This window comes from Lepidochelys kempii, chromosome 10 (genome assembly GCF_965140285.1).
Source record: "Lepidochelys kempii isolate rLepKem1 chromosome 10, rLepKem1.hap1, whole genome shotgun sequence".
Taxonomy (NCBI): domain Eukaryota; kingdom Metazoa; phylum Chordata; order Testudines; family Cheloniidae; genus Lepidochelys; species Lepidochelys kempii.
Window position 1 is genome coordinate 65,512,293 of NC_136389.1, and position 13,253 is coordinate 65,525,545.

Genomic DNA, 13,253 nt, shown 5'->3' on the forward strand with positions numbered 1-13,253 from the left:
TGTTTTGGCTGTGAAATGAATAGATGGTTTTAAGCTATGAACAAAACATCAACATCTTGTTTTTTAGGGATGACTTGGATGTGGGCTATATAGTGTTTCCAGCATTTAGAAAGTGAGACTGTAATAAAACCTGTGATTCATGAATTCACAATTCATACTTTTCAGAGAGAAAATCTGAACATTTTTGAAAATCAAGATCATGCATATTGTGTATTACACTGAAAGTTGTTACAAAAGCTAATGTATGAACTACTATGGGTTAATTTGCCTGTTTAATCTTTATATATAAAGGGACAAATGATGGCTGCCCAGCGTAGGTGCATTCAAGGGGAGAGAATAGCAGGAAGCTTCTGCTCTCAGCACACCCATACACAAGGCAGATAACTTATTTGGGGACCTCGGCTCACAATCTGAAGAACAACTTAGCAATATTTTTAGCCTAACCTCCCATAACCAGGTTTCACAAAAAGACTGAACTTATCCCATTAGTCAGCTTAGTAACAAGATTGCTAACTTGTGTCTTGCATATTTCAAGAAAATAAGAGAAACCTCAAAGAATATTAAAAATAGTAAGTTATAAAATGGAAAAGGACATAAATTAATCTTCCAGTGTATCACACGTCATTGCAGAATTTGCCATACTCAGTGGAGTTACTCTGAATTTAAACTGATGTAACTAAGGTCAGAATCTGGCCCCTAACATACTGAAGTAATTGGAATTATATTGGAGTACAGCTGGAGAGAGAGAAGAATCAGGCCCACAATATTTACTGACATTAATGTACTGTGTAAATGAACTGTGGCTTCAGTTAAACTGTATTAACTACTATGTAAATAATTATAAAGCACCATCTCTAATACTAAGAATCCTGATCCGGCATAACTAAAATAAAGATTGATATTTAAACCCCTACCAAAAATGAAATAAACTGCCAAACAGTTGCAGAACTGTTTCCCCCCCCCAATCTATCATGTGGAAACATTTTGGTACACTGGAGATCCCAACTATGAAAATTCACATCAGAAAATGCCTGAGGGAACTCAAGTATTAATCTTTATAGGGAATCATTAAATCTACCAAAAACAGACAAGCTGGAAACAATTATACAAGTAAAGAACAAAATTAATTAATAACTCCTCAGTTCCCAAACCCATTGGTTTAAAATGTAAACACAAGTGGTAGGTATATTACTGTAGCCACCACAACACGACACATAAAATCTCCCAAGGTTTAGGCAGGCCCATACCAGAGATGTGTCCAGATCACACAGTTCATATCCAGGTTCAGATCTGAATCTGAACTTATTTAGGGGTGTTTGGATCCAGGGTTCTGGTTCAGGATGAAAACAGAAATAGGTTGAGCTGTGAAGCTGGAATTTCCCTAATATTTGGGAAGTTTTGGATTTATGTTTCTGGTTCAGACTTATCTCTAATATATGGATTTAAAAGACAAAATGTTTGATAAAATTATGGAGAAGTTTCATGTAGACATTTTAATGTTATGTTAAGGATAACAGGATCAGGGACCAATCGCATTCCATCTTTATGCTGTACATCTGCTACGTTTTTCTGTTTTGCTCTAACCGCTTGAGGAGATATTCTGCATTACTGTGGTCTGTTTTAGTCTAGCGAAGAAAAAACTGTCCAACTATCTTGAACATAATGGAAAAAGAAAACAAAATGCATGGGTAGATTTTAGAAATGCATTCACTTTTTTTTCCTTTGGCTATATTAAACCATTTTAGTCAAAGGCGTAGAAGAATAGTTTATAAAAAACATAGCTCAGATTACAGCAGAAAAGGATATGGTAGCTTGCAAATTTCAGTACGATTCATCTTGTAAGTCAAAGAGCTTGAGACACCATCAGTGATTTCATGCATCTTAAGATAATGTGAGACCAGAGGACTTCGACCACCGATTCTGAAGAGTACACGCTGGAAGTCAGGACCTGAGCCAATATAACAGGACTGTACAGAGTGGATAAAGGTCAGCTAAGCATATTATTTTAAGACTAATTTTCTTGCAAATATAATAATATAGCAAAATGGAATTTTGGATATACATATTACCAAATATCCCTGATGAGAAATGAAAAAACCCACAATTATAAAAATTCTGAATTATAAAAAAGTTAATATGCTACATATTGTGAACCCAGGATAACCAGATACTATTATTTCTATAGAAGACTGGGGGTGGTTATCTGTGCTGAAACATGGGAATGCACTTGTGTTTCTTGTCAGTATTATAGGAGACTATCATGTCTTTACTTAAAATAGTAGAACTCCCATAGACTTCAATCACAGCAAGATCAAGTCCTTTGAGGGGAAATTTCCCCTGAGACACATGAAGAACAGCTGCCAGTAAAGTCCAGCTCATTTTAATTATATTTTATATCAATGCAATATATTAGGAATATTAAATTTAAACCAATATGAATATGTTGTGGTGCAAGTGATTACTGAACTTCATTTCAAACTATATTGCACAATATTCATGCTTATTATGGGAGATCACAATCTGGCTATTGTTAATGTTAATGTAGAGCTGAGATACTCATGTACTAAGGTAAGTAGGAACTTTATAAATGGAGAGGAAGAGGGATGAACAAAAAGATTAGACGGAAGTGGAATAAACCTGGGTATTGGGACATGACTGCAAAAGGAAATGACTGACATGAACACAACTTTAAATTGTTTAAATAGATTAATATTAGGTGTAACTTGTAACAATACTAGGTAAAAATTGCACTTTTGTCTGATTTTATTTTTAAGAAGATGCTATAATTTAAACGATCTGAAAGGGATTAAAGAAAAAAATTTTCCTGGAATTTGAGGCCAGATCCACAGCTGGTACAATTCAGCATGACTTCCCTGGTGCTATGATGAATTACACCAGCTAAGGATTTGACCCTATATGTAAACACACTTTTTTTAAACCACATTACTAATAATACCATAATTAAAAGTAAAAAAACATTAAAATCCAATTTACTTTATATGATTTATCTCCTTTCTTTTTTCAGTATTTTTCTCATCTTGGAGAATGAAGCTAGTTTTGCTTTTATTTATAATCACTTTCACTTTTAGGTTCTCAGCGCTGCAATGTAATGGTTTCAGACACTGCAGAGATGTCTATTTCTTTTAAAACATCTGTTCTCACTGGGATATTTTTTAATTGTGGGAAATTTATTTAATTTTGTGCCAAATGTATGTTGAAAGTGTCTCTTTGATTTTGTAGGCCAAATATAAAGCTATGCAAAAGATTACAAATTTGGCATAATACTGAGTAGGAAAATACAGTAGTTATTTTCCAAGACATGACAGGGACTGAAATATTACTTGTTACAATTGTAATATGTTCATGTTTTTCCTTTCCCTCCATTCGTCCACTGAAATTCTGTGTCAATAGCAACATTATTTTTCAAGTTTCAATTTTTAAAGCATGTGTTTTTTTAAAAAAATGCATCTGTAGATAGGAAAATTAATTCAAGAGATTACACTGGTGAAAAGTCAAGGTGTTTTTTTGTTTTGTTTTGTTTTTTAATTAAAATTTTGTGTCTAAATCCAGAGAAAATAAATTAATTTTTGCTATGATCTAGACTCATTCCTGGAAAGAGCTGATGTGCATCAGCAATGTATGTTCCATTTATGTTCTTGCTTCATTAAGGGATTTGGCCACTGCAGAGGCTGGAAAAGTGCCACTTCTATACTGCTTCCCAGGGTGACCGGAAGATACAGATATGCAAGAGACAGTCAGAAAGACAAATTATTTTCAGGAATATTGAGAGCATATGGAAATAAAACTGAAGTCAGGATTAAGAGACTGACATTCAGAGTGTAAAATCACATTTAATCCTAAAAACAGCATTCTCATGCATCAACTATACCTTCATAGGAGTCCTTTTATGGATGGTAAGTAACTTCTGTTGTTTTATTTACTGCTTAACTTGAAGTTGTCTTGTGACAGAGAGGGAACAGAGAGATTAGTTACCTAGACAAAAGGTTGGTTATATATTGTTGACACTCAGAACCATATTTTATGTAAGTGATTTGACTGTAGTGTAAGGGCCAGATTCTGATCTGTTATGCCAACACAAATCTAGCATATTTCTATTTCACTGAAGTTGTTCTGGATTTAACCAGTTTAATCTGGTCCTAGGTCTATGTTTATGCAGTGTGTATATTTATGAAACAATATGCAGGGAGGTGTTTCATAGGTAAACTGATTTTTCACAAGCATCTTTTTCCTGCAGAGAGAGTAGTAAGAAGTGCCCCTACCCCATCCACACAGAACCAGATCAGAGCATTGACAGCCTCTACTTTTTTGGTAATTTCAATTGTATCAGCTGCGCTTGATAGCATTTTGAGGTACTCCCAGGGTATTTGGTCCATGCTGCCAGCATTCCACCCAATAAAATCTAAGCTTATGTTTAAAAATTTCTACTTTAGGTATAAATAGCAAAAAAGGATGGGGGGAGGGTGTTTCATGAAAAAGGAGCTTGAATTTATTACGATTTTCATCATTATGGTATTAATTAAAAATGTTCTGAGATGAAACTGAAAACTTAAAACGCAAAATTAACTTGCTCCAGACTGGTCATGCTGGGAGTTACAACATTTTGTTTACCAGAGACAGAAATGCAGGCCAACAAGCTCCTTTGTGGCAAGGAGGAGGGAGGCGGCTTCTGGCAAAGCAGTGTTGCCTGAAAAATGTGGGGTTACCCACAACTTCTTAGGCTTGTCTGTCACGTCCAGCTCATGTTGCTTGATGCTTCAAATGGCTACAAATGTGGCTGCTGATAGTGACCTGTAGCAGTTCAGTCTGGGTTGGTCCTACTCTAAAGCAGACAGTTAGAGTTGATAATGGAATGGAAGCTGGCCGCTTGAATACCACCCTGGAAGAGGTTAGGTTTTTCTCTGAAATATCTTGCAACCGGGATCTGATAAGAATGTGCAGCTTAGACAGGGTGAGCAAATGGGAAAAGTAATTTTCTCTCACATATTTTGGGATTTGGCCCAGTAAAATTGAGTTTAAATAATACCATATGATATATTCAGTGGCTATTGATATTTCATATTTTAACCACCTGTTAAATATACTGTTATTTAATGTTTTAAAAAACATTGTTTTAGTCTATAACTGCCTCTGTTTTTTAAATGAGTATTTCCTTGAGTTATTCTTATTTTACATGTATATCACAGGAAAATATGACATTCTGATTCAGATGTTGCTTACACTAGTTTTAAACTGGTATAAGTCCATTGACCTGAATGGAATTACTCCTGATAGCTCTGTGTATTTATTCATTCATTCAACTCCTTACCCATCTAACAGAGGACAAATTGAATAGAGTATTTTCAATATTTGGCTGGCCAGAAAATTATGCTTGTACCTCTTGGATTCTGACATTGCCTTAGTGATCCATGCATTTGTCATCTTCAGAAATGGACTATTACGATGCACTCTACTTTGGTACTCTAAGTCTTCCCAGAAACTATGGTTCACTTCAAAATACTTGTTCTCTTCCTTACAGTGCTGAATTAACGAAAGCCTGATTATCTGAAAAAACACTCCTTACTCCATTCCCTACTGCAACAGCTGCAATTGACAGGGATGTTACAACTGAGGCACCCAAGGTTCAAACCTGCAGGGTCAGTAGGTAGGATATTTTCAAGGGGAGGCACTCAGTTATGGAATTCACTACTCCCCCCAAAGATCAGGTTGAATCTGAATTACCATACTTTCAGGGTATGATGCAGGATTCATCTTTCTGCAGGCAGTGTTCTAATCACAGAGTTTGGAATGACCTTGTCTGAATACTCAGGACCAACCCTCCACAGGTATTCTTCATCTACCCAACTTTATTAGTGAGGGGGAAGAGGTCAAGAACTGCTTTCTCATTGGTACCTACTATTAAATGCCTGTATTGCAAATTCCTAGATGCTATGCTGATTGAGGCCTCAGAAATGTGTATTACAACAATAGCAGCCAACTTATTCGAACTTGGGTACCTAAAGTTAGGCATCTAAAGGGACTTGTAGCCATCTGATCAAAGGGACTGAATTTCAGAACTGCTGCTCTTCCACTGACTTCAGTTGGGATTATGGATGCTCAGCACTCCTGAAAATCAGCCCAATCATTTAGGTTTCTAAATATGGGGTTAGGTGTCTAATTTGATGTAAAAAATTTTGACCAGAGGCATTTTATACACCTTTATTTTGATCACTTATGAAACATCTCCCTAAAGTTCTGATATCCCAATTACTCTTTATTTGTGTATTTGCAATGACATAATTGATTCAGGCGAATGTCTTAACTAAGAACTTATTCCCCAGTGTCAGAAACCTAAAGTTACATAAGGCACAGGGTAAATATAATACCATTACATTAAGTTCCTAGGGGGCAAATCCTGACCTGAATCTCTTCATTTGGGTGAAAGGCCCCAAAGAAAGTAGAAGCAGTGGGGTTGTGCAGTGTACAAGATGGAGCGAAGTTCATTAGAATTATATACATCGCATTGGGAGGTGAGAGAGGGCATCCTCTGAGGGAGTGTGTTGGTGGGTATTGTAGTGGAACCACAAAGTAGACCAACTGGAAAATTCCCCCATTTAATGTGAGTGGTGTTCCCCAACTCTGACCACTGCAAGTCCTCATGCATCAAGCTTGTTTGCTTAGTTTTGCACAGGGAGGTGGACTTGGCTACAGGAACAGATTCCAGAGGGAAAGAGGGTAGATCATCAGGACTTAAATCCTCTGTGAGAAAAGGAAGAAGGAAGAGTTAAAAGGGAAATGTTTTTCAGAAAAGCAATGAATGGAAATACAAACTACATATTGTGTATAACTTCATAATTAGTATAAAGCAAACCTCTTTTATGGTTTCCGACTCTTTTGGCATGTCCATTTTATATTTACGGTCTTTCTTCATTTCTTCAGCTGATGAAATATACATCTTTTTTGTATCTTCAGTTAGATCTTCGAAATCAAGGCCTACTTGAAATCTCACTGCTAACATACAAATACAAATCACACTTTAATACTTTTTCATATTTGCTTCTTACCAAGAAGCAACTACTTTAAACTATGCCACCTCCTTTCTTGAAAAAACGTTGTGTCACCATCTCCAACATATAGTCTGTTGGGTCCACGGCATCTTGACCTGTTGTTATAGACTTTTTATTGCATACAGAGATAGTGTTGTGGGACATCACATCTGTGTCATAGGTTTTGTGGGTGATGTTTAATTCCAGTAGGATACACATCAGACCCTGGATGTAAGATTCCCAAGTCAAAATCCCATTTAAACTTCTGTGGTATATACATTCCAGACAAAATGTTCTTGACAAAATGCGGTGCAAAGAAATGTCACCACAGATGAAATATTACTTGGTGAAAGGTTGTACCACCAAGGATGTTTAATCCATTTTCTGCATCTTGAAATATTAATCTATATTATTGTGAGTACACAATAGGTACCCTGGCAAATTAGACCATATTTATTAAAAGCACTAACACTACTGCCATTATTGGAATACAGATCCTTAGCTCTACCTATTTCATAGCCTTTTGCAGCAACTAAATCTGTAACTTAGCCTTCCAACTCTTCAGACTCCTTAGAGATTTTTTTTCACACAGAGGATGATTATGGCCCATAGAAATTAAACAGGAGCATGACTACTGGTCCTAGCATTCCATGGGTTGGAGCGGTAGATAGTAAATATCCCAAGTCTTTGAGATCCCATCTCCTGCCTTCTCCACACCTCTTCCAGCCCAAAGAATTAGCTGAAGAAGAAAAATGTGGAGCAGCACAGTTTTGGTATGAATGTATTCAGCTTTGAGTACTTCGGAGCAGGAAGCGAGCAGATGGACCTATGTAGGAATTGCACCTGGCACTGCAGAGGTATGTTACACTGACGATGTGCATGTGCAGACACACTGTGTGCGTAAAACTCACATTTCATAAGGATATTTTTGTCAGCTGAAGTAATTTCTTTGTTGCAGTAAAACATGAAGAGCATCTGAAAATAGAGGACTAAATGGAATTGTCAGAATGATTCACTGAAGTTTTTGATCAGTCTTAAATAACCTGATAGATTTGAACTACAGTATAATCCAGGTTGCTCTAGAAGAAAAAATATAAATGCATTGTGACCTTGTGGTCCTGAACATGATGGTAAAACCAAATTTAGTAAATTAGCTTTTGTCAGGCATCCACTGAGAATCAGCTTCATCTCAGCTGGGTAAATATACTTTATGACCTGTGGTGAAGGCAAACACAGATGCGCACAGGCGAGGAAAACAAAAGTCTTGGACCAAGGGTGAATAAAACTTTACATTTGTGCATTACAGGAAATCCACTGAAGAAAACAAATTACAACTAACCACTAGAATGCCTCACTTGCCTTAAAGAAATACAAACCAATCTGCAATGAGAGAAAATGTCCTCAATTAGAACAACCGCAATATGAAGAACTATATTTGGGAAAAAGTCTCTCTGTACTTGACAGCAACTGAGCTCACAAAACAGATGGACTGCAGAAAAAAAATGCTGTTATAGAAATTGAATGAAAGTTAACATGAGATAACCTCTTTGAGATCAAATGCTTGAAGGCAAAAGTCTCTGAACAAAAAGCTTTGCCTGAAAAGACAGCTATTCCATGGCTTTTACAACACACACTCTTGAAAATAGATCTACAATTTTCTAACTCAACTTGAAAGAATATTTGCTGTTGCACATTTATGTTTCCGCTGAAATACTAATGTCCTACAATTACGCTGATCATAAAAGATTGGACCAGCTGTAATAATGAGCATATTTGTTTAAGTTTCTTATCTTAATTTTTTGTTATTTTGACTAATTATGATAACTGGTGCCTCTTTTTAAAATGAATGATTACATTAGTTTAGAAAGGATACATATGTATATATGCCCAGTTACATAAGCCCCAAATATCTAGACAGCATTTTGTTTAATGGATAATAGGATTTTCATCTCTTCAGCACTTCTCAGGATACAGCCCTTATTGAACCTTATAATTCTTGAACAAAGAGGTAAATTCAAAGATTACATCATTTCAACATTTATGGATTAAAAATCCTCTAACATTCATCCAAAATCCACTGGAGGTTCTTGGATTTTAGCAGGCTACATTAGATTGTTTATTAGTAAATATGGGCTAATGCAATGAAGGTAGGAAGAAATAAAAAAGGAAAAAGCAGCCAGATGTTTGAGAAAGGATAAAGTTGTATTAAAGGGGAGAATGAATAGAGAAAAAGGCCAGAACAGCAAACATACTGAAGAGGAAGAGGGAAAAATGGAGAGAAAGAAAATCAAACAGATTAAAAAGACAGATTTACTAAATAGAAGGGAGAAGAAAACTGTATAGGAAAAGTATACAGCAGAAGAGAGATAGACATTAAAACTGAGGAACAGACAGATACTTAAGTATGAGGAAATTAATTCAAGAAGAAACAAAGATAAGAAACAAGAGACATCAGGAGGGCAATTAGTTTTACTTTTACTGAAATACTGTACAAAAAAAAAAAAAAAGACAAAAACACCTTTGACTCCCTCCTCAAATCCTCCCGTTCCCCATGTCTCTCTCTGCAGATAATCTTGCCAATTTCTTCCAAGTGACTTAACAAAATACATCATGAAATCTCCCCTCCTCCTCCCATATCACAGATGTAGATGTTTCTTGTCTGCTCTTCTCTTCCACTTGTCCCATCCCATTTACTCAGTCTCAGCCCCTCCCTTGACCTTAACCTCTTACTCACCTCTGATTCTTTCCCCTCACAATATAAACATATTTAGTCACTCCCATCATAACAGCTATACCCATCTCACCTTTAAACTCATTGAACATTCAGTTACAATTGCTGTCTGGAGTTCATCTCCTCCATTTCATCTTAGACCCTCTCGAATTCGGCTTCAACACCTTGAACTCCACTGAAACTGCTATTGCCAAAAATCTCTAATGACCTCTTCCTAACCAAAGCTTAGAACCAGTACTCCATTCTCATTTTTCTTGATGTGGCAGCTACCTTCAACACCATAATCTATACTCCTCTTCTTGAAATCTTGTCCTCCCTTGGCTTCTGTGACTGTCCTCTCCTGGTTTCTCTTCCTACCTTTCTAATTGTTCCTTCAGATCATCCTCCTCATCCCCCTCCAGCTTTCTGTGGAGCTCAGTTCTTAGTCCACTTCTCTTTTCCCTCTACTACTTATCTTTGCGTAATCTCATCCGTAAACTCAAATTCAACTACGTCTATGCTAACAACTCACAGATCTCCCTCTCTCCTCCAGACCTGTCCCCTTCTTTCCAAACTAAAAACGTGGCCTGTCCCCTCATGAATATCTAGTCATCATTTCAAGCTTGCCATGACAAAAACATAGCTCTTACATCCCCTCCCTCAACCTTCCCCAGTACCTCCTTTCTTGATCACTGTGGACAATCTCATCATGCTTCCTAACACTCAGGTCTGAGTCAGACCTCTCTCTAGGTCCTCACATCCAGGCTACGTTTAAAATCTACAGAGTCTTTTACAGAACATCTGTAAGATATGGCCTTTCCTATTCATCCGCGTAGCTAAAAAACTCTCATCCAGGCTCTCATCATCTCACTTACAGCAACATCCTTTCCTCTGGTCTTGACCAACACAATAGTGGTCAGCTCATATCCATTCAGAATGCTGCCGCAAAGATCTCTTCCTAGCCCATCATTTTGACCATGTCATCCCCCTCTTCCTCTCTCTACTGGCTTCCCTTCTATGACATCAAACATAAGCTACTTCAAGGCCCTTTACAATTTATTCCCACTCTGCCTATCACCTCTCATTCACTAATAAGATGTCATCTCCTGCCTCTGATTGACCCATGATGCCAGCTTCCATTAACCAATTGTTAAAATTTCAAAAGGACCTTCATGCTTTTTCCCATGCTGTCCCCTTATGTTTGGGAGCAGCTCCTCCATAAACATTTGCAAAACTGATGCATTATCCCCCTTCAAAATTCTACTCAAAACCTCTCATTTTCCATGATATCCACAGAAATCTTGATAATTGTTAGGCCACTGGTTTGCTGAGATCACAGCCTATCACGCTGACTAATATTGCCTTGTTGTTTCCTTGTACTCTGCCATCTGTCTGTATCCATTTGTCATCTCTTGTCTTATACTTAGCTAGTAAGCTCTTTGGGACAGCGACTGGTTTTTTTGTTGTGTCTTTGTACAGTGCCTAGCTGTCCTGGTCCATGACTAGGGCTCTTAGGCACTACAATAATACAAATAATAATCAGCTATACAAAATTAAATATAAAAAGGGTTTTAAATCTAGACCCTCTAACCCCTTAGCTGTCTTGTCACTCTTTTCTCTATTTTAGGAATGTTGACAGACACAGCCAAAATCAAACACAGGTTACAGCTTACTCCTTTAGTGCAGAAGCCCATCATGCTTCTTCCTGGCCCATTAACTTCCACAGCAAAAGAGCTACAGCTCTATAGCAACCATTTAAAAAATAGTCCAGACACTGCTGTACCACCTAACTACTATTCCTCTCTAAAAAGTGGCTCTTGCGCTTTCCTTTTTTCTTCTTTTCCAGATGCCATGTGTGCAAAGGACATAGAATATGCCTGTATTATTTTATGAATATTACATGTATAAGTGTTAGTTTGATTGTTATTCTACTGGCTGCTATATAGTGACGAAGAATGAATTCAGCCACAAGATGAGCAGTAGAGCTAGGTCAGAAATTTTCTGAAGGAAAAAGCAGATTCTTTGAAAGCAATTTTTTTTTTGTGACTAATCTTCCAAAGGAACCTGTCAGGCAGGTTTCAAAATTTACCCATCAAGCACACAGTGGAAACCTGCCTGCCCAGCTCCTTAGCAGCCTGCCTGTAGAACTGCCTAGGAATTGAGACCCCAGAGTTCCTAGGGACTGTGGATCTGGGGTCTGCCCAATGGCCAGGATCCCCAGGGCTTACAGACTACCAGGCCAGCTGATTCCCAGAGCTGCCCAACTCTTAAGCTGGGGACCTAGTTGCTAGGCAGTGCTGGAAGCCCTGTCTCTAGATCCAGCTCTTAAGGTTTAGACTCCTGGCTCTGTGGCAGGGAGCCTGGAAGCCCTGAGAGCTCACTTGAGCCGGGACTCACAGGGTATCCAGACTCCTGGCTCCTGAAATCCTGGGACAGGTTTTCAGGGTTCACAGCTCATAGTCAATCCTGCCATGTGGACTGACCCAGGGCCAGAGACCCCAGGGCTTCCAGACTCCTGGGCCAGCTGGCTCATTGGGCTGCCTGACTCCTCCAGCTTTTGGAGCGAGCTGCCCCAGTAGTCAGGGAGCCCTATTAAACAGGAACAAGGCACTCTTATTCCAGAATAGAAAAAATGTCTACACATGGTGTTAATCAGGAATAATCAGGAATAATTCCATGTGTAGACAAAGCCTAATTCTGACATGTTTATCAGCAGAATTGTTAATTAAATTCTTATTGCAGATCATTTGATGACAAAGGGGTTGACAGATGCAACTGAGGACAGAATTTAGCCCACAGAACGTTTTATTGCTGGCTCCTGAAGCAGCAGTAGCATTAGCACAGCTTGATTTTTAGATCAAGTTGAGTTTTCAGGGGAAGCAGTTAGAAAAAGTTTACTTGCAAACCGAGGAAAGTTGATCTGGAAGTCATTAAGAGATAATAATTATAGACACCCCCACGATGCCATCTTTACAGTCACTTGTCAGTGTAGAGCTGTAGTTTTACAACAAGTCGTTCTGCAAAGAAGGGTCTTGCAGGCTCTCTTATTTGATTACTCTTTTTCCTGAGGACTTAGCACTTTCCTCTTCAACAGGACTCATTTCCTAACAAGGATGATAGAAGTGGAGTGAAGTGGAAAAACGAAGAAGAAGAAAAGCAATAGAGACATATAGTAGTAAGTTACAACTTTTCAAATATATTATATGGATTCTTTGATGCAAAATTTGTTATGATAAAACAAAGACATAAACCACTATAAACATTTGCTGCATTTAATGCAGATAATGTGTGGAGATTATCACAGTAACTATTTGATTTTGTTGCATTATCCCACATTTTTAATTTATAGTATCAGAAAGTTGAGGGAAGGTGGGGAGAAAGGGAGGAATCAGATGTGTCAAAATATACAGAGTAAATATCCTTAAATCAAACTCTAATAATTTCTCAAGAAGCATTTTCTTACTTTGCCTATCTGTAAATGTAGACTATCAATGCAAAAT

General features: G+C 37.6%; 2 protein-coding genes across 4 annotated transcripts in view; one reads left to right on the forward strand and one right to left on the reverse strand.

Moving 5' to 3' along the window:
- Nucleotides 1–13,253, reverse strand: part of FAM227B (family with sequence similarity 227 member B) — a 211,675-nt gene that overhangs the window by 56,451 nt on the left and 141,971 nt on the right. The window contains exons 12-13 of the mRNA XM_078854665.1: nucleotides 6,869–7,008; nucleotides 1,807–1,967 (exon numbers count right to left, since the gene is read on the reverse strand). Coding sequence (XP_078710791.1) covers nucleotides 1,807–1,967; nucleotides 6,869–7,008 — 301 coding nt within the window. The remainder of the gene's footprint in view (nucleotides 1–1,806; nucleotides 1,968–6,868; nucleotides 7,009–13,253) is intronic.
- FGF7 (fibroblast growth factor 7) overlaps nucleotides 3,640–13,253 on the forward strand; it is a 107,410-nt gene continuing 97,796 nt past the window's right edge. For 2 of the 3 annotated variants that reach the window (XM_073303968.1, XM_073303971.1), the window contains exons 1-2: nucleotides 7,774–7,900; nucleotides 12,848–12,928. The gene's annotated coding sequence lies outside the window, so the exon portion shown is untranslated. Of the gene's footprint in view, nucleotides 3,915–7,773; nucleotides 7,901–12,847; nucleotides 12,929–13,253 lie in introns of those variants that run through there. The other variant, XM_073303969.1, reaches the window with a different exon arrangement.